The sequence below is a fragment of the Cervus elaphus genome, chromosome 19, assembly GCF_910594005.1.
Source record: "Cervus elaphus chromosome 19, mCerEla1.1, whole genome shotgun sequence".
Taxonomy (NCBI): Eukaryota; Metazoa; Chordata; class Mammalia; order Artiodactyla; family Cervidae; genus Cervus; species Cervus elaphus.
This window is the reverse complement of record NC_057833.1, coordinates 89,950,783-89,971,109: the sequence shown is the minus strand read 5'-3', so window position 1 is coordinate 89,971,109 and position 20,327 is coordinate 89,950,783. Positions and strand designations below refer to the sequence as shown.

General features: G+C 40.2%; 1 protein-coding gene across 3 annotated transcripts in view; it reads right to left on the bottom strand.

The window, feature by feature from the left end:
• The window catches only part of RASA2 (RAS p21 protein activator 2), a 119,963-nt gene extending 100,262 nt beyond the window's left edge, over positions 1–19,701 (bottom strand). For 2 of the 3 annotated variants that reach the window (XM_043874238.1, XM_043874239.1), the window contains exon 1: positions 19,333–19,536. In XM_043874238.1, coding sequence (XP_043730173.1) covers positions 19,333–19,465 — 133 coding nt within the window. In that variant the 5' untranslated portion in view covers positions 19,466–19,536. Of the gene's footprint in view, positions 1–19,332; positions 19,537–19,682 lie in introns of those variants that run through there. The other variant, XM_043874240.1, reaches the window with a different exon arrangement.
• Between the last annotated feature and the right edge of the window lie 626 nt (positions 19,702–20,327).

The following is a 20,327-nucleotide window of genomic DNA, read 5'->3' as shown; positions in this document are numbered from 1 at the left end:
GTTGGTGGGAATGTAAATCACTACCGCCACTATGGAGAACAGTATGGAGGTTCCTTAAAAAACTAAAAATAGAGCTACCATATGACCATATGCAATCCCACTCCTGGGCATATATCCAGACAAAAGCATGATCCGAAAGGATACACGCATCCCAATGTTCACTGCATCACTGTTTGTAACAGACAAGACATGGAAGCAACCTAAATGTCCATCAACAAAGGAATGGATAAGGAAGATGTGGTACATATATACAATGGCATATTCCTCAACCATTAAAAAGAATGAAACAATGCCATTTGCAGCAACATGGATGGACCTAGACAGTCATACTGAGTGAAGTAAGTCAGAAAGAAAAGGAGAAATATCCTATGACATCCCTTATATTTGGAATCTAAAAAGAAATGATACAAATGAACTTATTTACAAAACAGAGAAAGAGACTCACAGACTTAGAAAATGAACTTATGGTTGCCTGGGGAGAAAGGATAGCTGGGAGGTCTGGGAAGGTCATGTACACACTGCTATGTTCAAAATGGATAACCAACAAGGACCTATTTTATAGCACATGGAACTATACTCAATATTATGCGCTGGCATGGATGGGAGGGGGGATTCAGGGGAGAATGGATACACGTATATGTATGCCTGAGCCCCTTTGCTGTTCACCTAAAACTACCACAACACTGTTAATCAGCTATATCCCAATACAAAATAAAAAGTTTAAAGTTTGAAAAAAATGTGACTTTTAAAACATGCTTGATAATACGATATCATGGCTCCATGAATTTGGGACTCCCAAATTCTCACTATCTAAACCATGTGCACTATTTTGTATACCTCCATCTTATCCTTAAATTTACACCTTTAATCTTTAAATTTTAAATCTTTAAATTTACATCTTTAAATTTTAACTCTATTAAGATTAAAGTGTTCAAGATATTCAGTAAATTGCTAAGATACAACACTTGAGCAAGATAGCTGAAATAATGGAAATAATTTTTACCTGCATTTGAATGAAAGTAGGAGATGTTTTTAGCTTAGTCTTCATTTTAAATATTTTGTGCATACGCAAAGGTAGGAACTTGTCCTATAAAGGCAGATGTATTATTGGCCCCACAGCAAACAGTATAGATCTGATTACATTTAGAAGTGTTGCTATTTCCTTCAACAAAGAATCAATTATCAGGAGACATATTACTGACAAAACAACTGTTCCTCTATGAAGAAAGGAGCCTGGCCTTCAAGCACAACATCTTTTATTCTGTAACAAGACCATTTCTTGTTGAATTCATAACTGGTACTCTTCTTAAGAGGGCTTTCCTGGTGGCTCAGTGGTAAAGAACTGGCCTGCTAATAGAGGAGATGACAGTTTGATCTTTGGTCAGGCAGATCCCCTAGAGAAGGAAATGGTTACCCACTCCAGTATTCCTGCCTGGGAAATTCCATGGACAGAAGGAGTTTTGTGGGCTACATTCAGTCCATGGGGTCGCAAAAGAGTAGGACATGCCTAGCAACTAAACAACAACAATAGCTCTTTAAGAACTTTTCTAGTCTACACGCCTTACAATGTAATTGTTAACCAAATTAAAAAAAAAAAAAAAAAAAAAAAAACACCTCTCCTAAAGCAAGGGTTTTAGAGATGAACTAATTCTCCACTGGGCATTTACTACTTCTCCCTCACAGATGGGCTGCAAGTATGCCCATAATTTAACGAAATTAAAAAAAAAAAAAAAACACCCCTCCTAAAGCAAGGGTTTTAGAGGTGAACTAATTCTCCACTGGGCATTTACTTCTTCTCCCTCACAGATGGGCTGCAAGTATGCCAAGAACACCTTCACATGACAGATACAGCACTGGTTTTGTCCAACCATAAAATGAAGTAACGCCTGCCCATTCATGTGATAGTAATTGTTTCTCTGCATCATTCAAATCTTATAACATCAAATACAGAGTATATAATAAAATGGTATACTTAGCTTGGATCCCCATCCTTCACACTGTTGCTAGTTCCTTTTTGTAAATATCTAAGTATGTTACACAGCACTCCTGCTCAAGTCTTCAGTGGTTCCACACTACCTACCACTGCCCGCCTTGCAGGATAAAATCTAAAATTCCTTAGTCCGGCATAAAAATGCTTCATGATCTGGCGCCATCTACTATTTAATCATAACCCCACAAGTTATGCTCCAGCAGTACTGCATTTTTAGTTTCTTGAAAACACTATATTCTCTCATGCCTCTGTACATTTACAATGCTATTTTCACTGCATGGGATGCTCTCACCTGATCTTTTTCCCCACAAAGCTCTGCTTAAGGCATCTTTGTACAATCTTCCTCAGCTCCTAGGTAGTCATGTCACCTTTTCCTCTCTCTCCTACTGCACTGTATCTGTACTTCTACTATAAGGATCATATTGTATTGCACCTGTTCTGTTTCATTTAACAAGTATTTATTAAGTGCCTACAGGATGCCAGGCACCTTTCTAAATACTAGGAATATAACAATGAATAAAAAATATAGCTCTTTGCCCACATGGAACCACTGTACAATCTAGACAGTGGAAACAAACATCATAAACTCTTAACCAAGTATATAATATTTATTGCTATGGAAGAAAATACAGGTAAGAGACTTAGGGAGTGCCACGCCCAGAGGGTAGAGAGAGGGAGGACAGCAATGCTATTTTATACAGGGAATCAAGGAAGGCCTTTATATGGAGATATTTGAGGAGATATTTGAAGGAGGCCAATGAGGGAATGAGTCACACAGCTACCTAGGGAAAGACACAAGCAGAAACAACAAAATATGCAAAGGCCCTGACAGAGGAAAATTTGGGATACTGAAGGAATAGCAAGGAGACCAGTACAGCTGTAAAACAATAAACAAGGTAGGAAAAGGGAGGAAACAGTAAGAGATGAAAGGAGTGGGGAAGGAAGCAGGTTAAATAGGGTCTTGTGGTCAATGGAAAGTCTTAGGCTTTTCTGAATGAGATGGGAAGCTATTGAAGGATTATGGGCAGAAGAATGGCATGATTTAACTTTGTTCTAAAGAATCATGGCAGAAGGGAAAGGGTGGAAGCCGGAAGCTGGACAGGAGGCTATTGTAATAATTTCCATTACAGTTAACTTAGACCAGACAGGCAGTCTTGGCATGGAAAGAAGTGGTCAGCTGGGCATATAATTTGAAGATAAAGCCAACAGGATTATTGATATTCTGGATGTGGGTGTAAGAGGAAAGGGGGTCAAGGATCACTTCTTAAAGAGTTTCAGCCAGAGCAGCGGGATGAAGAGAGATGCCACTTCCAGAGGAAAGAGCTTCTTGTTGGGAAAGAGAGTATGCTAAGTCTGATACGCCTTTAAATATCCAAGTGCATATGTACAGCAGGCAAGGAAGTGCTGGCTAGAGATAGAACCTGAGAATCATTAGCAAGTACATAGTATTTCTCAAACTATAAGATTATCCAGTAAATATGTAAGAACAGTAAGAACAGTAAATATGGAAAAAAGAGAAGAGATTTGACGACTGAGCCTCAGAGTTCTCCATCATTTTGCGTTAGTAGAGTTAAGGAACCAGCAAATGAGACTGCTGTATGTCTCTTCGCTGAATATAAACTGACCGAACCAATTCTTAGCACCATGCTTAGCTTATGATAGATAATGAAATATCTACTAAGTATGTATATGTTTATAACTTTAGCGTGGGCAAAGAAGAGGTTCTAACATCACATCACAAATTATAAAATTGCAAATAAACTTGTTTTTTTAAGTTTGATATCAGTTGATCCATGTCGATTGCTCCAAAGGTTTAAGAAAATGTCTCCTGTATACAGTTATCAAAAGCACTAAACTGAAAAATATCCATAGCGCTAAAACAGAGACATCATATTGGAAATACACAAAATACTCCTGAGATGCACACATTCATTTACTGAGTGCCTCATACATGAGTGTGAAAAACACACAAAAACCATGTCCACACTGAGCTAACACAGATGGACAGATAACAAACAAATAAAATGGTATGTCAGTATTAAGCAGGAACAGGTACCACATGAAATGGGCAGAGGGAAGGGTACCAAGGAAGGCTCCACCCACAAGGTAACTTCTGCATAAATATCTGAAGAAAAAGGGAAGCCAAGTATTTTATAGAAAATAGCTTTTAGTCATTGGCAAAAAGTAAACAATTTAAACCAAGAAGATAAACACCACTGGAAATCAAAACTGATAACCTAGATTAACAGAAATAGAAAGATGGCCAACTCTATGTGTACAAGATAGGTGATTCTATGCAAACATCAAAGGGCACAAATCTAGATCCTACCATATAATTTTACCTAGAACTAGAATTCCAAATATCAGGGTACTGGGAGAGATTCCAGTGTATATGCTTCTGGGCATGAATGAAAGTATGCACATATGTGTTTATGTGTATGTTTTGCAGGGACTATGTGCATGCATTTATATCTGTAGGTTTGTATGTGTGTTTCTGTGTCCTAGGCGGAGACATTATTGTGGTAAGTAAGAATAGAAGACAAATATTTCTCAAGTAGTTGCATGCTCCAAGACAATGCTAAACATTTTCTAAAATATCCCATTCAGTTGGTACAACGACCTTTGACATAAGCATTACTGTTCTCTTTTATAAATTGAAAAAAAAAGTTACTCTGGCAGTACAGTGAATTGACAAAAATAAAATTTCAAAGCCTAGTCTTTCCATTCCTATTCATGTCTTTCTGAACAGAGAAGTGCCTAGAGGAACAGACAGCTATTTCTTTCTGAAACTATCCTAAGAGATCCTGTAGGATCTCCAATCTATTTCAAAGGATACCTTAAGCACAGAAATAAGAGCCAATGCAGGTTCAGAGTGTGAATAACTCCCAAGAGAAACTGCCAAGGGCTAGGGTCCTGGACAAGATGATCCTAAGAAAAAGATTATCTGCAGTGGGAGGAAAGCTGAATCATAATAATAGTTTCCATTTATGAAATACTTACATTACACACACAGAGCAGATGTTTTTTAGGGACTTCACATGTATGTCACTTAATCTTCACAATAACTTCTTCCAAGGAATTTTTTTTTAAATAGAGAAATTGGGGACAGAGGGATAACACTGCAGGGGTAAGGCATAACAGGAACAAGTTCAGGAGGTGGAAACAGGAGAAGCACCTTCAAGAAAGCAGTTAATAGTACAAAGTGACTCAAGCAGAGAGAGATGAAAGGGGAGTAGAAAGGATGCAGCTGTAAAAGAAAGGTGGCACCGCGCAGAACCTGTGATGTCAAGCCAAGGAGTTTTAATTTCATTCAGCAAGCAACAGGGTCACTAGAAGTTTCCGTGTGATCAAATCTATGCTTCAGGAAAATCACTGAGAGTTACAAGGGCCTAAACTAAGGTAGCAAAGGGGTAAATGGAGGAAAAGAAATATGGAAGAGGTACTACAGAGGGAAAATTCAGAATTTGGCCAGACTCAGGATATGATGTTCTAATAACTGGAGTATCAACCTAAACAGACGATTAGAACTTTAGATGGGAGGAAGATATAAAAATATGCAAACATTCTCATGTATGTACTCAACCAAAAAAGGGAGTAAAGGAGAAAGAATCAAATGTACGCTTAAAAACATAAGTTTCGGTGTACACAAGCTTAGAATAAAACACTATTATACCATGTAGTTACAGATACATAAGACAATCCTATATAATTTTTTTTCTTTTTGGCCACAACATACAGGATATGAGATCTTAGTTCCCCAACCAGGGAACAAACCTGGGCCTCCTGCAGTGGAAGCACAGAGTCCTAACCAATGGACTGCAAGGATGTCCCAAGACAATCCTATGTAATGTTAACATATAAGGTCTTTCAAATTTTCACATAAAGTTTAATTTTAACTTTTCCAGTAAGACGAAAGTTGAAAATAATCCTGAAAACATCTACAGTACTGGCATAGTACAGCAAGTTAAACAAATTCATTTTGGAGACAGGAGTTTCAGCGTGAGTTTTGTACTTAATACTCTACATGTCCTAGTCTCAACCTCCTGTGTAAAAAGAAGTCATTATAATGCTTCAAGGGCTACTGTGGCCATCAGCTGAGGTAAGTGAAGTGAAGTGAAGTGAAAGTCACTCAGTCGTGTCCAACTCTTTGTGACCCCATGGACTATACAGTCCATGGAATTCTCCAGGCCAGAATTACTGGAGTGGGAAGCTATTCTTTCCTCCAGGGGATCTTCCCAACCCAGGGACCAATCCCAGGTCTCCTGCACTGCAGGCGGACTCTTTGCCAGCTGAGCCACAGGGAAGCCCAGCTGAGGTAAAGCACTTACCATAATGCTGAGAACAAAATTGAGCACTCGGTAAACAGTAACTAGTAGTGCCCTTCCGTGGTTACAGGCTCCTGAGAAACAGCATCTGCACACAATTCCCTTCACTCAAGCTATTAGGTCTGACCAAAGACAGACACACCAGAGGAGCTCATTGTTGTAATGAAACTTTTATTACAGAAACAATACATTTCTATTGGAGGAAATAGATGCAGAAACTCCCGGCCTTTCAATATCTCAGGCTCCAAATCTCTAAAATGAGATGCCTGAATTCTTTCAGATGGAGGGGGAGGGCAAAAATTGGGGGTCAGCCAGCCAGAGATTTGTTTGGCTTGCACAGTGTTAGGAAAAATGTAGCCAACATCTAGAACTGGAAGAGTTAATAATAAATAAGTCCACATTTCTGGTTTCTCTTTAACACTGAGAGTCCTGGCAATGAGGTTCTGAATGGAAACTGTAGACAGACACTCTTTTGAAATCCTAACAATCCCCACCTGGCTTTCCTTCACTATGCCTGGTGGTCTCTGTAGACTGGAGTATGCAACCCCTTAACTAGTTAATCTTCTAAGTTCCCCTAGCTCTAACTTCCTGAAAAGTTGTAAAAAGAGCACATGGCAACACTGATTTCAAATGTTTTTAGATATTGCTGCCTATGGCCAGTTTAATCTGATAAACACTACAAGAACTAGATACACATTTATATTAAATAAATTGTTCATCAAGAAAACTATAAACGTGAATTTTACCAATTATCACTTCTGCTCACATTACAGCCAGCACTTAACTGAGCACAATGTGCTAGGCAGTATGCCAAGTCATCCAATCTTTTCATAACCACTCTGTAAGATTAGAATAACTACTACCTCCAATTTATACAAAAGGAAGCTGAAGCTCAGAGAGGTTAGGTGATTACTAGAAAAGTAGCAGAAAATTCATGCTTTCAACATGATACATTTTCATTTATCATTCAACCAATTTCTATATACCTAATCTAATAAATACTTTCTACAGAATAAAGAAATCTGACACAAGAGCTCTCTCATTCACTTCTCTTTACAGCTTTCAAAGGAGAACAGAAGAGAAAAACTGCCAAAAAAGACCTTTCGAATGGTTTCACAGTCACCCTCTTCAGAGTATGTCAGATTGCCCCAGGTGTACAGTAGCAAAAAAGGAGGTGGGGTGTCCCAAGAACTGCTGCTGTTGTTTAGTCGCTAAGCGGTGTCCAACACTTGCGACCCCATGGACTATAGCCCGCCAGGCCCCTCTGTCCATGGGATTCTCCAGGCAAGAACACTGGAGTGGATTGACATTTCCTTCTCCAGGGGATATTCCCAACCTTGGGATTGAACTCAAGTCTCCTGAGTTGGCAGGTGGGTTTTTTTTTTTTTTTTAACGACTGAGCCACCTTGGAAGCTCACTTAAGAACTACTGAAGAGAGACAAAGTTACATGGCTATTACTTCCCTCATCTTGAGTTGTCATTTTAAAAGCACCACTGAAAAGACAGACATTTATGTTTGCGATATTATTCAGGCAGAGAATGAGTCACTAATAGGCATATGGAGACTGCTGGAATATCTAGTAAGTAGGGTTTCTAGTGTATAAATTAACATGATCAGAGAACTGGATTGTCAAGCAGCTTTTCTCACTCCCAGTAGATGAAAAATTACTTTAAAAAAAAAATGTCATCTGAGATTCTATAATCCCATTCGATGGGCAACCTTAAAAAATCAACACATTATATAATTATTATCAGAAATCTGATTCTACCTAAGAATGGCCATTATTTGATATTAACCTGGGACCTGGAGGTTAAATAAATAGAGAATAATAAAGTGTCACCAATACTGCACTCCTGCTCCATCATGAAAATAAGGTACTGTGCAATTACTAGTAAAACACAAACAAGGTAACAGCACTGAGCAAGCACTTGAGTAGGCAAAGGACTCCCAGAATCCAGCACAGTTCAGGTGGTGAGCCAAGAACTGCTCGGTGGTTTTAATACCTGAACAATTCTTGACAAGGCAGAAAGCCAAGGTTAAAGCATGAATTCCACGGCAACTCCTCAAAAATGTCCTACGAGGTTAAGATGCAGCTCTTCGGTGTGAAAATCTACAGAATGTAATTAGAGTCCGATTGTTTTACACAAGTCATGTGCATAATAATCATACACTTATCTATACTGCTATCATATTAATCACCTCTGACTGAAGCTCAGTTCAGAACAAACTACTGCACATGAAAAGACAAGTTTCGCAAGGTACTGCCAGGAAATGTCCATGGGTTATAGAGAGACGTCACCAAGTTGCAGGCAGGATCTTCCTGTGGTTTGCCTTGCCCACTTCTGGTTTCAGTTGTGAACGTGTGCTGATCCCGAAGCTTCCTGCAGCCCCCTTCTCGAGTAGCAACCCAAACTCCGAAGCACATATGGTAGAAAGCTCTCCAAGGACAGACCAGTGGTCCCTATGGCAACATGAATCTTTAGAGGCTTTTGAGCTGACCAAGAGAGCCTCCTATGGCAAGCAAATTAAAGACCATAGCCAGGTGGTGGCAGAACTAAGGGCTACTTGGACAAGTCATACATGGGATAAGGCTACTATTTCTAGTAACAGCATTCAGGAAGCTAAAACGGGATTCAGTCATGACCTAGAGTTTTTTTGTTTTGTTTTTTTAAATAAAAGATATGAAGAAGTTGCACCACACAGGTGCATGTATGTGAGTGTTGTGTTCTAAGGGAACAATTAACATGCAGAAAACTCACATGAGCATAGTCAAGCCGTTAGAAGAGTAACATTTTTTTGTGAATCCTCAAAACAGAACTAAATATAAATTTTTATAGCATTTCAACTTTATTGACTATCCATTATTTTAGACAGAACCAATCTAGGGATAATTATCAACTTCTTGACAAAAGAAATGTCATCAGCTCTTCCCAATATGCCATGACAGGCAACCTGACAGAGAAAAAGACATGGACTTTAATGTCTTAAAGACCTTCTGAATACCTGGCTCTGCCCCACTGAACCCTAAGCAAATAACCTTTCTGTGTGCTCCTTTGCTAAAACTGGAATTAATCACAAATTTCTTCATGAAATTGAATTAAATGAAATAATTTACAAAATATCCTGGAAAGTGTCTGGAAAAGAGTAAATGATAAATATTAGTCCACTTCCCCCATTCACTAGGAAAATATTCTAATAAAGTAAAACTGTCCAAATTCAAAATGAAAAGGTTCTGTACCACTCACACACATGTTAAAAGTATTTTAAGGGATTGGAATTATTCTTTTTACTACATTCCTCTGAAACACTGAACTTTTTTAAAGTCAACTTTCTGAATGCAAAGAACTGTTGAAAACAGGCAGAGCAAATAGGAATTCACTATATTATTCTTACAGTTTTGTGGGTGTGAAGTTATATCAGTTACCCAAAAACTTCAGAGAAAAACTGTCTTTATGTGCACTCAAAATGTTATCCAACCTAACCTGTGGTTACTGTTTTTGCAGACAGAATACTCTTCAACAGTTAAAGAAAGAGAGGCTCTTACAGCGTAAGACTAATACTGGATCAAATTCATTTATACAAATAGTCATTTTTTCGATAACATAGCTCATACATAAATATACTTCCTAGAAAAGTAAATCATTATAAGGCCAATTCCCTTTGTCCACCACTGACAACTAATGTTGTTCATCTTTTCAAACATCTTTCTGTCCATTTTTCCATACACATATAAAGAAGATAAGATACATATAAACTATACATATCACCTTAATGAGGCTTCTTTTTTCCACAATAATACTTCTTGAAGTTCTTTCCTTTCACACTATAGATACATCTCATTCTTTTTAGCTGTTATAAAATATATATATGAATATACTATTTAGTCATTTTCCTACTGATGGACACTTAAGTTGCCTCTGTTTTGTTTTTTTACCAACAAGGTAACAATAAACATCTTTGTATATACCTCTTTTGCAAATGTGTGTTTCTGTAGGGCAGATATGTAGAAGTAGAAATGATTAGGGTGTGCTGTGCTGCGCTGTACTTAGTTGCTCAGTCATGTCTAACTTTGTGAACCCACAGACGGTAGCCCTCCACGCTCCTCTGTCCATGAGGATTCTCCAGGCAATAATACTGGAGTGGGTTGCATGCCCTCCTCCAGAGGGTGGGAGGAGGATCGAACCCAGGTCTCCTGCATTGCAGGTGGATTATCATCTAAGTCACCAAGAAAGCCCAAGAATACTGGAGTGGGTAGCCTATCCCTTCTCCAGTGGATCTTCCTGACCCAGGAATCAAACCAGGGTCTCCTGCATTGCAGGCAGATTCTTTACCAGCTGAGCTACCAGGGAAGCCCAATACACATTTAAATTTTTAACAGATAATGGAAAAATGCTCTCCAATATTGCTTTCCAATTTAAACCCAGGCAACAGAAAGAAAGAAAAACTTTCACCAAATACTGAAATTAATGAGCTTTTGTTTTTTCACAAACTGATGACTTTTTAAAATTTTATTTCCCTGATTAATTTTTGTCAAACCTTTCCAGTATTTTTTTATGTTTATGGCCTTTTGTATCTTTTCCGTGGAATGCCTACTTATATCCTTTATTTTTCTAATGGTCTTTTCCTTTTAAAAATTTGGATGAACTTTTTATATATTCTGGATATGAACAAATAGGGAGTATAGATAGTAGGTTAAGAGTAACAGAGCCAGTCTGCCTAGGGCTCACTAGCTGACAGATCTTGGCAAGTTACTTAGTTTAGCTATTCCATGCCTCAGTTTCCTCATCTGTAAAAATGGGGATAATAACTGTACTTACAGTCACCATGAGGGTTAAGTTAGCTGAAATACTTAAAGTGCTTTAAAACAGTGCTTGGTACACAGTTTAAGTGTTATATAAGAGTTTTCTTTTTGTCTGTAAAATTTGCTGCAAATATCTTCTCCCAATCTATTGTTTATGTTTTAGTACCTGTTTATGGTAATTCTTCACTTACTTTTCCTCAAACAGTTCTTTCTCCATCTCTATTCTAATATCAGAAATTATTTAAGTAGACGAAACCAACAAGACTCCCCTCATTGGCTCTCACAACCAACTCTCCTCAAGAATACAAGCAGACATCAGTCAAAACATCTAAATTTAAAAAATCTTTCCACTAAAAAACAACTAACTTCCTTACTGCATAATTCCCACAAATTAGTAAGAAGACTGATAATTCAGCAGGAAAAAAGGCAAACCAAATCAACACCAAAAAATGGAAATAAAAATAACTCTTAAAAATATGAAGAGATTCTCAACTTTGTTTTAGAAGTGCAAATTAAAACTAAAAATTAGTGTTCCTTTTCATCTTATAGACAAGTAAAGATCAAGAAGTTTTAAAATACACAGTATGGGGGTATAAAGAAATAGGCATTCATACATTGCTGATGGGAGCATATATTGTTATAGTTTCTATGAAAAGCGATTTGGCACTGTCTTTCTAAAGTAAAAATGCACATACCACTCAATTCATCAACTTAATATCTAGGAATTTATCCTACAGACACATGCAATCATATTAAAAATAACATATTTATTTATATATTAATAAGCTTTAATATTTTTAAAAAATATTAAAAATAACATACCTATTTATTTACTCAGTAAAGTTTGTAATAGCAAACATCAGAAAAAATCTAAATGTCCATCAATAGGGGACTGGCTATATAAACGGTGGTGTATTGAGATGATGAAATTTTATGCAGCTATTAAAAAATGAGGTAGTTTCCCTCACACACACCCCCATCTCCTGTGTGTGTGTGTGTGTGTGTGAGATCTCACATATATGTGGGGCTTCCCAGGTGACTCAGTAGTAAAGAACTTGCTTGCTAATGTAGAAGACATAAGAGACGCGGATTCGATTCCTGGGTCGGGAAGATCCGCTAGAGCAGAAATTCTTACAGTATTCTTGTCCGGGAAATCTCAAGTTCAGAGGAGCGTGGCGGGCTACAGTCAATGGGTCACAAAGAGTGGGACAGGACTGAGCACACAGGCAAAGCAAATCATATATGTGTGTGTATATATACATATACACACACACACACACTTATTTGTGAAAAATCTTCAGATTACCATTAAGTATAAAAAAGCAAGATGCAAACCATGTGTATATTTTGTTGTGATGTGTATATTGGTGAGAAAGATACTAATACTCATACATTTAAGTGTAAGTGCCTAAATAAACTCTGTACAGATACACAAGAAACTGGTAACGCTTGCTTCTGGGAAGGGAATGACTAGAGGATAAAAGAAGTGAAAAGAGTTAACTTTTTAATGGATACCATTACTTACCTTTTGAATATGGTACCAAGTATTTGTACTATCTAATCAAATGAAGGGAAAACATTTAAAAACAATCAAATGAAAACCTCCCTGTAATCACACTGAAATTTCTACTGGTATCTTTTAAATGGTCATGCACAGCAGGTTGCTATCATTCAGGTAGTAGGTGGCTAGTCTGTTCAATGGGTAAAAGCAGAGGCTCAGCATTCTAGCTGCCCACCCCTGCAGAATGTTTTAAACCTACAGATGTCCAAGTACCACCCAGAGAGTCTGAGTTAGTAGGTCTGGAGTAAAGCCTGCACATCAGCATTCTCCTAAGTTCACAGGTGACACTGATGGACAGTCAAGTCTGAAAACAACTGAGTTCAGAGCATGACACAAACAGGTAAACATCCAGGCTCAATCTCTACTTAAATTACAAACACAGTTTCACTGCTAACGCTAACCACTTCACACAGCTCTTAAAAAGGAACAGATGAGAGTGTGTAGATGGTACACTGAAAATCTATTACTACTTCTGGATATTATCATTAGATAGGCAGTGTAATCTTCATACACTAAACACAGTACCTTTGCAACACTCATACTAATGAATTCATCCTATGTAGCATTTTAGCAAAAGCTGATAGCAGTGGACTAACACCCAGCAAGCCATTAATGGAGTTTCTGAGTGTCAACTTCTTCATCTGTGAAGTGAGAGGACTGAACAAGATGTGTTCTCCACCTCCCCCATCTAACCGTCTATAATTCTCTAAGAATACAGGTGTCTAAAAGAAACTATCGCTTTAGGATAAACTAGTAAGAACCTTTTTTCATCTCATTCACCGCTCAGGCCCATTTCATAGTCTAGTAGGCTAGGGTCCTCAAAGAAACTCAGATATGCATTGAGTACTGCTGAGTAAAGGAACAGTCACAGAAAAAAAAAAATTGTTAGGATTCAAACAATCTTATCTAGTAAATCTTAAGTAAGTTTTTAAAAATACTACATATCATACACAGTAAGTATACTAAATACATTTAAGCACTAAAATAAAAGCACCTGATGTGCTACCTTAAACTAACTGGTTTAAGTTAAAACGCAACAAAGACTCAGTGCTGGAAGGAACCTGAAAGACCACATCCAGACCTCTCATTTTACAAGTAAGAAAACAAGCTCAGCAAAGTTAAAGAATTTGCCCAAACTCATTCTGTCATTAATGATATTCTTAGAGCTAAGTTCACAGTAACAAATTTATCAAGTACTTTACACTCATGTTTGCATGAGTTGTACTAGTATGGCCTTATGCTGCTGCTGCTGCTAAGTCACTTCAGTCGTGTCCGACTCTGTGTGACCCCATAAACAGTAGCCCACCAGGCTCCTCTGTCCCTGGGATTCTCCAGGCAAGAATACTGGAGTGGGTTGCCATTGCCTTCTCTCAGTATAACCTTATAAAGTGTATTATTTTAGCTAGGGATTTTTGGTGACAATGACATACAAAACTAAAGATTACCACAGAAATTTCTTAATATACATAAAAGTTTCTTAATTTACATTAAGTCATTACAACAAAACTGTTAGCAGCTCTCAAAAGCACACAGAATTTCATTAGTAGGGCAGGTAAAACATAATCTGCTATTATAGTCAAATAATTTCATAAAGCACATTAACAAGAAATAGGATTAGCATCTACGATTAAAGGATAAAGCAATAGTTTTATTTTAGCTACATTAGTTCCACAGTCTCTTAAGAGTCTATTCAAAGAGTCCTAAAAAAATTCTATGAACTCATTGAGGTTTACCTCCTGTCTTCCTCAGAGCAAATGATTAGCAGACTGCGCTGTGAACTTTTACAAAGAACCCTTTTCTCTCATTTCTATCCATCTGAAAGATGGATTCTTCCTCCATCGTAAATAACTCATCATCTCATTTCAAATTTCTGACAATAATGAGTTCTTGGCATGAACAAACCCTTTTTAACCTCTCTCTACTAACTTATTAAATAACATCTCATTTCAAAAATCTGATAATAATAAATTCTCAGCATGAATATACTCTTTTTAATCTCTCCTCAATTCTATTGCATGGTCAATAAATTGTCTTAGTTTTGTATTTTATTACCAAAAAAATTAAACCTGCCATGACAAAAACATCTAATGTGTAAGGTGGGATTATGAGATTTTTCTTTTACAGGCTCAGGACCAATTAGTAACAATATTCATGGAATACAGTCAGGTAACAATATTCAATCCCCTAATAACAAGCAATCTGAGCATTTAGAAAAATTTAATACTTTTCCTAATGAGGTTACTTTGGCAACAGTTCAAACCTAAGGTCACCTGGCAGTGTGATTTTGAAAGGGATGAACTTCCTGTCACAGGTCCATGTAGTTTTCTTTCAATAATCTTCTAGTTTGCTTAGCTGTAAAATTTACAGAACACTTTCATGTCTAGCATGTATCTAAAATCTCCCTCAGGATAATATAGAGAAGTAAGGCATTTTCTAAAGGCCGATTTTGTTCTAGGCACCATGCTGACACCTGGATATTTAAAAAAAAAAAAAAAGAACATGAACAAGGATGAATTCTATCTTGGAAGAATTCACAGTATAATAAATAATTTCTATAAAATGTGCTGTAATAAGGAAATCAACAACAAACTGTGATCCCCCAGCAGTACAAAGGCCTAACACAGTCTCTCCAGGAATAAAGGTACCAATGCTCCCCCAAAAGGCTCTGGTTAGGAGATCACATGGAGAAAGCTTTTGAAAGATGAACAGGGGTTCCCTGACATAAATATGGGGTGGAGGAAAGGAGAAGGCACTCCCGAGCAAAGGGAACAACAAGTAAAAATGCCTAGTGATGAGGCATTTATTCTCATTTTAAAGATGACAAAGGTTAAGTGAGCTGCCCAAAGTCACATGAATAATAATTAACAATGTATGAAACAGAATTCAGGACTATTCATTTTAATCAGCTTTGTACACCAGGAAATGCTAGCACATGTTGGACAAGAACATAAACATTAGTTTTTATTTACTACTTTACTCCTTCCTAAGAGATGGTCCAACTCTGATTCATCTCCTTGGGAGGAGAAAGAGAAACAATCAGAGAGGGGGTTTTATTTAATCCTCAAATCAATCCTATGAGATAGAGGTGTTTTATTACCCCCACTTTACACACAAGAATACAGAGACACACAGAGTTAACAAAAGTCAGAAATTAAGTGAAGAATCAAATCGAGGCGACTCACCTGACCAAGAAAACTCAAGCACTTAACCAGACCCTACACATCCTACTTTGTCAAACAGTCTTGGTCATTCTTCATCTGAAGACACCAGGGAGAACATGTAAGTTCTGGGACACATCACGGTCCCACAGATCTCATACTGTACCACACATCTCAACATTCACACAAATCCTCATTGGCTCCCTTATCAATCTGGTCTCCCTTGAGCAGGTAAATCCATGTATAAGGCAGCATGGTCTCTTTGAGCAACATTTTTACAACGTGATTTAACTGGATCAGAGCAAACTTAACCAAAAAGAAGAACATCACACAGTAAGAGCATGAACCCTGAGAGTATAACGGAGAAAGCCCTAATCCCTATCTTTCACTTATGTATGCTGTTTTTAGAGGGCTGGGGCCAAAGTGGTTCTAGAAGTCTAACATACTAGTACACTCACTGCACAGGAGTTCAGATGAAAGGATGGAGTATGGAGTACAACCTTAACTTTCCTGTATCAAAGGTTCACACGACAACTGGGACATCCAACAACCAAACCTGCCCCCTGATTATTAATATTTGGAGCTGCCGTGGTTTCCTACTGCACTAAGATGACCTCAGGGAACTGGGGATCAGCATATAAGCTCAAATACTATGGCAACCCTGGATTTGCAAATAAAACTTGACTGTTGGGGAGTGACCACAAAATGTCATTTCACCTTGAGGAATATGTGGGAAATGTATGTGAAAATTATATGGGATGTGGGGAAATTAATAAATACTGGAATGAAATGTCTAAAGATCCATGGAATTTTCCAGGCAAGAATAATGGAGTAGGTTACCATGCCCTCCTCCAGGGGATCTTCCTGACCCAGGGATGGAACCAGCATCTCCTGAATTGCAGGAGCAATTCACAGGAATTGCTGAGCCACTGGGGAAGCCCCATAAATATATACATACATATATGTATATATGTGTGCGTGTGTGTACGTCTGTGTGTGTGTGTATATATATATATATATACAAACCCACTCCTCCTCACTTTATGCTGGCACAATTTGGAGTTGAAGGGTCCAAGTCCAGGAAACAGGACATTTCCTTTCAGGCTCACTTTCAGACCTATGAATCTCTAATTCCCCAAGTCAGAGGCTCTCAATCAGCAGTTTGCAATCTGCCAGCACATCTCCAGGCCAGTGGCTCCAAGGTCTCCCGGCACTGTGAAGAGGAGAGCTGACAAGCTTGCCCCCACCCCCAAGCCGCTTAATATCTGCATTGTCAGAACCACTATCATCCCATTTCTCTGACTTCAGCACCTGCTAATAATGACTCTTCCAGCCCCCCAGCGCCCAACCTGCAAAACCCACATGTCAGTTTCAGGGAAACAGAAAACTGCATCTCTTCACAGGTTCTGAAGGTCAACTGACCAGCTAAAAGGAGGGAAAAGAAAACAGAGAAGGAAATAAAGAGAACCTTCCTAAATAAGTATCCTAATACCTTTTGCGGACATTCCATGACCTGAGCTATAAGCTGAGCAATTCAAAAAGCAAGAAACTGACTTGAGATAACAGATGTAATACTTTAACTATGGCTAAAGAGGTAATAGCATTCTGGGCAATAAGATGTTCAATCTCCAAGTCTGGGGAGTGGAGCTGCTCTCTCCCATAGAAACAAAGTTGTGTTTTTTCATTTGTAGGCTAGAGTTTCACTCACAATGTTATCATTTACTGTGCTACCTTTGCCATGGAGGAGGTGAGAATGTGGTGTGGGGCAGCTAACTCCTGGAAAAGGGCCCAACTCTCTCAACTCCAAGACATGTGTATATGTAGTTCCACGGTACAACCTGCAGCTATATAAATCAGCAAGGCTCCAATAGATGTTGCCTAACATTGAGTGCCACTAAAATATAAAGCAGTGAAAATCTGAAAAACTAGATCAAGAGGTGCTCTACTCATTCATTTATAGTTTTCCCAAATATTAGATTTATGAAATATTAAGCATAATACTTAATTTGAATACTGAAAACATTTTATATCCTGGAAGGTTATGTTGGGAACTCAGATACTGACAAGATCTTCTCTGCTGTCATTTTTTCCAGGTTTTAAGAACTGTACTCTCTTAAGAACCCCAGGACTACTTGTGGAAATAAAAAGGTGAGAGAATTTAAGATGTCTGCTTCTGAGGTTTAATAAAATCCCAAATTCTTGAAAGCGGGAGCAACTTGAAAAAAGGAAAGTGGGGTAATTTAAATTCAATTAATAGTATCACTATTAGGAAAGAGGAAAATTTTACACCCTGTGCAAGAAAGAGCGTTGTTAACCATATTAAAGCAATCTGATTTTCTTCAAGGTAAAAAGTACTCATGACTAAGGGCTATTTACATGAAATATGAAGCATGTTTCCAATCTGAGGATACAGAATCAAGGAAGCAAAGCTAATTATCGACCAAAGCAAAAATAAGCTGTATTTAATATAAATTACAAATAGCACCCCCCCAAAGCGTTTCTTCTGAATAATAGTAGTAGTATTTCATAGTAGTCTATGAAAAAAAACTGGCAATCGAAAGTCGAAGGGTCATTTTTTTTTTTTTTTAATAAATGTCCAAATGACTGAACTCAAATAGTCTGTCTATAGAAATACTCGGGGCCTCTGAGTAAAAATGTGAAGGCAAGTAGGTTGGCTTACTCACAAACAATTAAATGCATGAGAAAGAAAGGAATTAAGTGGGTTAAGTGCGGGCTGGATGACTGTGTTTTGAGACCTGCTCACAGGAAGCCACTACATCCTGCCTCAAGTCCCTGTCAGTCACGCTGTCTCTCGATTCAAGTCCCCGCCGCAGCGAGGTGGGGCGAGTACAGGTGTCCGGCCCCAACCCCTCCCGGCGCGCTCACTCTCGAGCACCCGTGCGGCCACTCGAGTCCCGGGGCGTCTCTCTTCCTCTAGCTCTGGGCGCCTTCTCCAACCTCGAGAACCCAGAAAAACAGGCAGCCCCCTCCCCTCGGGCCAGCCCCCCTTCCACGCCCTCCTCCTCCGGCCGCGCCCCCCGGTAATTACTGCCCGGCTCCCACCACGGTGCGGCTCCCGACGCCCTCAGCCTCCTGGAGGCCTGCGTCGGAGGACAGCCGGAAGCTCCTCACGCCCCCGGCCCGCGCCCCCGGCCGCACCCCGGGCGGGGGCGTCCCCTTGTCCAGGCCGCGCCCCAAAGCCAAGCCCCTCGCGCGGGCGCTGCCCCCAGCAGCCCCCCTCCATCCCCGTCCCCGGCAAATTCCCCGCACAGGGGCAGCCTCAGCCCACGCCGCCCCGTCTGAGCGACGCCTCCCTCCAACACACCCTCACTTCCAGACTCTCGTGCCGGCCCTTCCCGCGCGCCTCGGACGGCCCCGGCCAGGCCCCTCTCGGCCCCGCGGTCCCGGCGCCGCCACCCCCGCGCGCCCGCCGCCCCCTCAGCCCCGCGGCCGCCGTCGCAGCCGGGTCGGTTCCCTCACCCCGGCCCCCGCTTACAGATCTTGCCCCGCAGGCTCTGCAGCACTCGGACCTCACGACTGTCCTCGCCCCCGGCCTTTGGCTCTGCCGTCGCAGTCGGAACCGGCGCCTCGGAAAAACCCGCAGGAGCATCAGGCGCCGCCGCCGCCATGGTGCCGCCCGGCCTGTGCCGCAGCCCCGCCGCCTGCGTAGCCCGGCGAGGCGGAGCCCAGCCAGCGGCCTCCGCGAGGGCGAGCCGCGCGCCTGGCTCCGCCCCGGACCTCGGCCTGGCTAGCCCCGCCCCGCCTCGCCCCGCCCCCGCCCCACCCCGCGGCCCCACAGTCACCGCCCCCGCTCCGCCGAGCCCCGACAGCCCCGCGCGAACCCACCTCGTGCGTTTCCTCGACTTAGCCTTGTAGAAGCCCACACTCTAGCCAAGTGTGGCTCCAAGCCGTGGCTGTGAGCAACCTTAAAACCCTACTGAGAAAACCCCAGCCCTCCCGAGATTCCCCAAACCCTTCTGGGAATTAGTTTCCGTACCCCGCCCCCCCTCGGCCCCATCAGCGGATTTATACGGCTAACGCTCAAGGGAACTCCCTGCGGACAGAACACAATGGAATTTGACAGTTGCCAGTGGACCTCAAAGCTACCTTTTTCAAAAGGAGCCGAGGTGCCTTAGAGACTCCCCCACTTCCCCAGTGATATCCACATGCCCTCAACCTCAAGCTAGACTACACAGAGAGAAATTCTTACTTTTAAGTTTGCTCTGCGAAAACTGGTTCAAAAACAGGTCCATACTCCCAAGCACAACCTGAGTGCAGCGCCTGAGACCCTTCCAAAGAGGAATTTTGAAGAGCCTCTACCACCACTTGGGTATTTTGAAAACAAAGAGCAAAGAAGGGTTCCATTCCCCACACCCCAGCCCAGAAGTGATCTGTTTGAAAAGTTGATTGACACTAGGAAGCTCGTAAATCTTTGACTAGTTGTTAGCTTTTTTTTTTCAAGGGAACTTTTCTGCAGTGAGTAAACTGCAT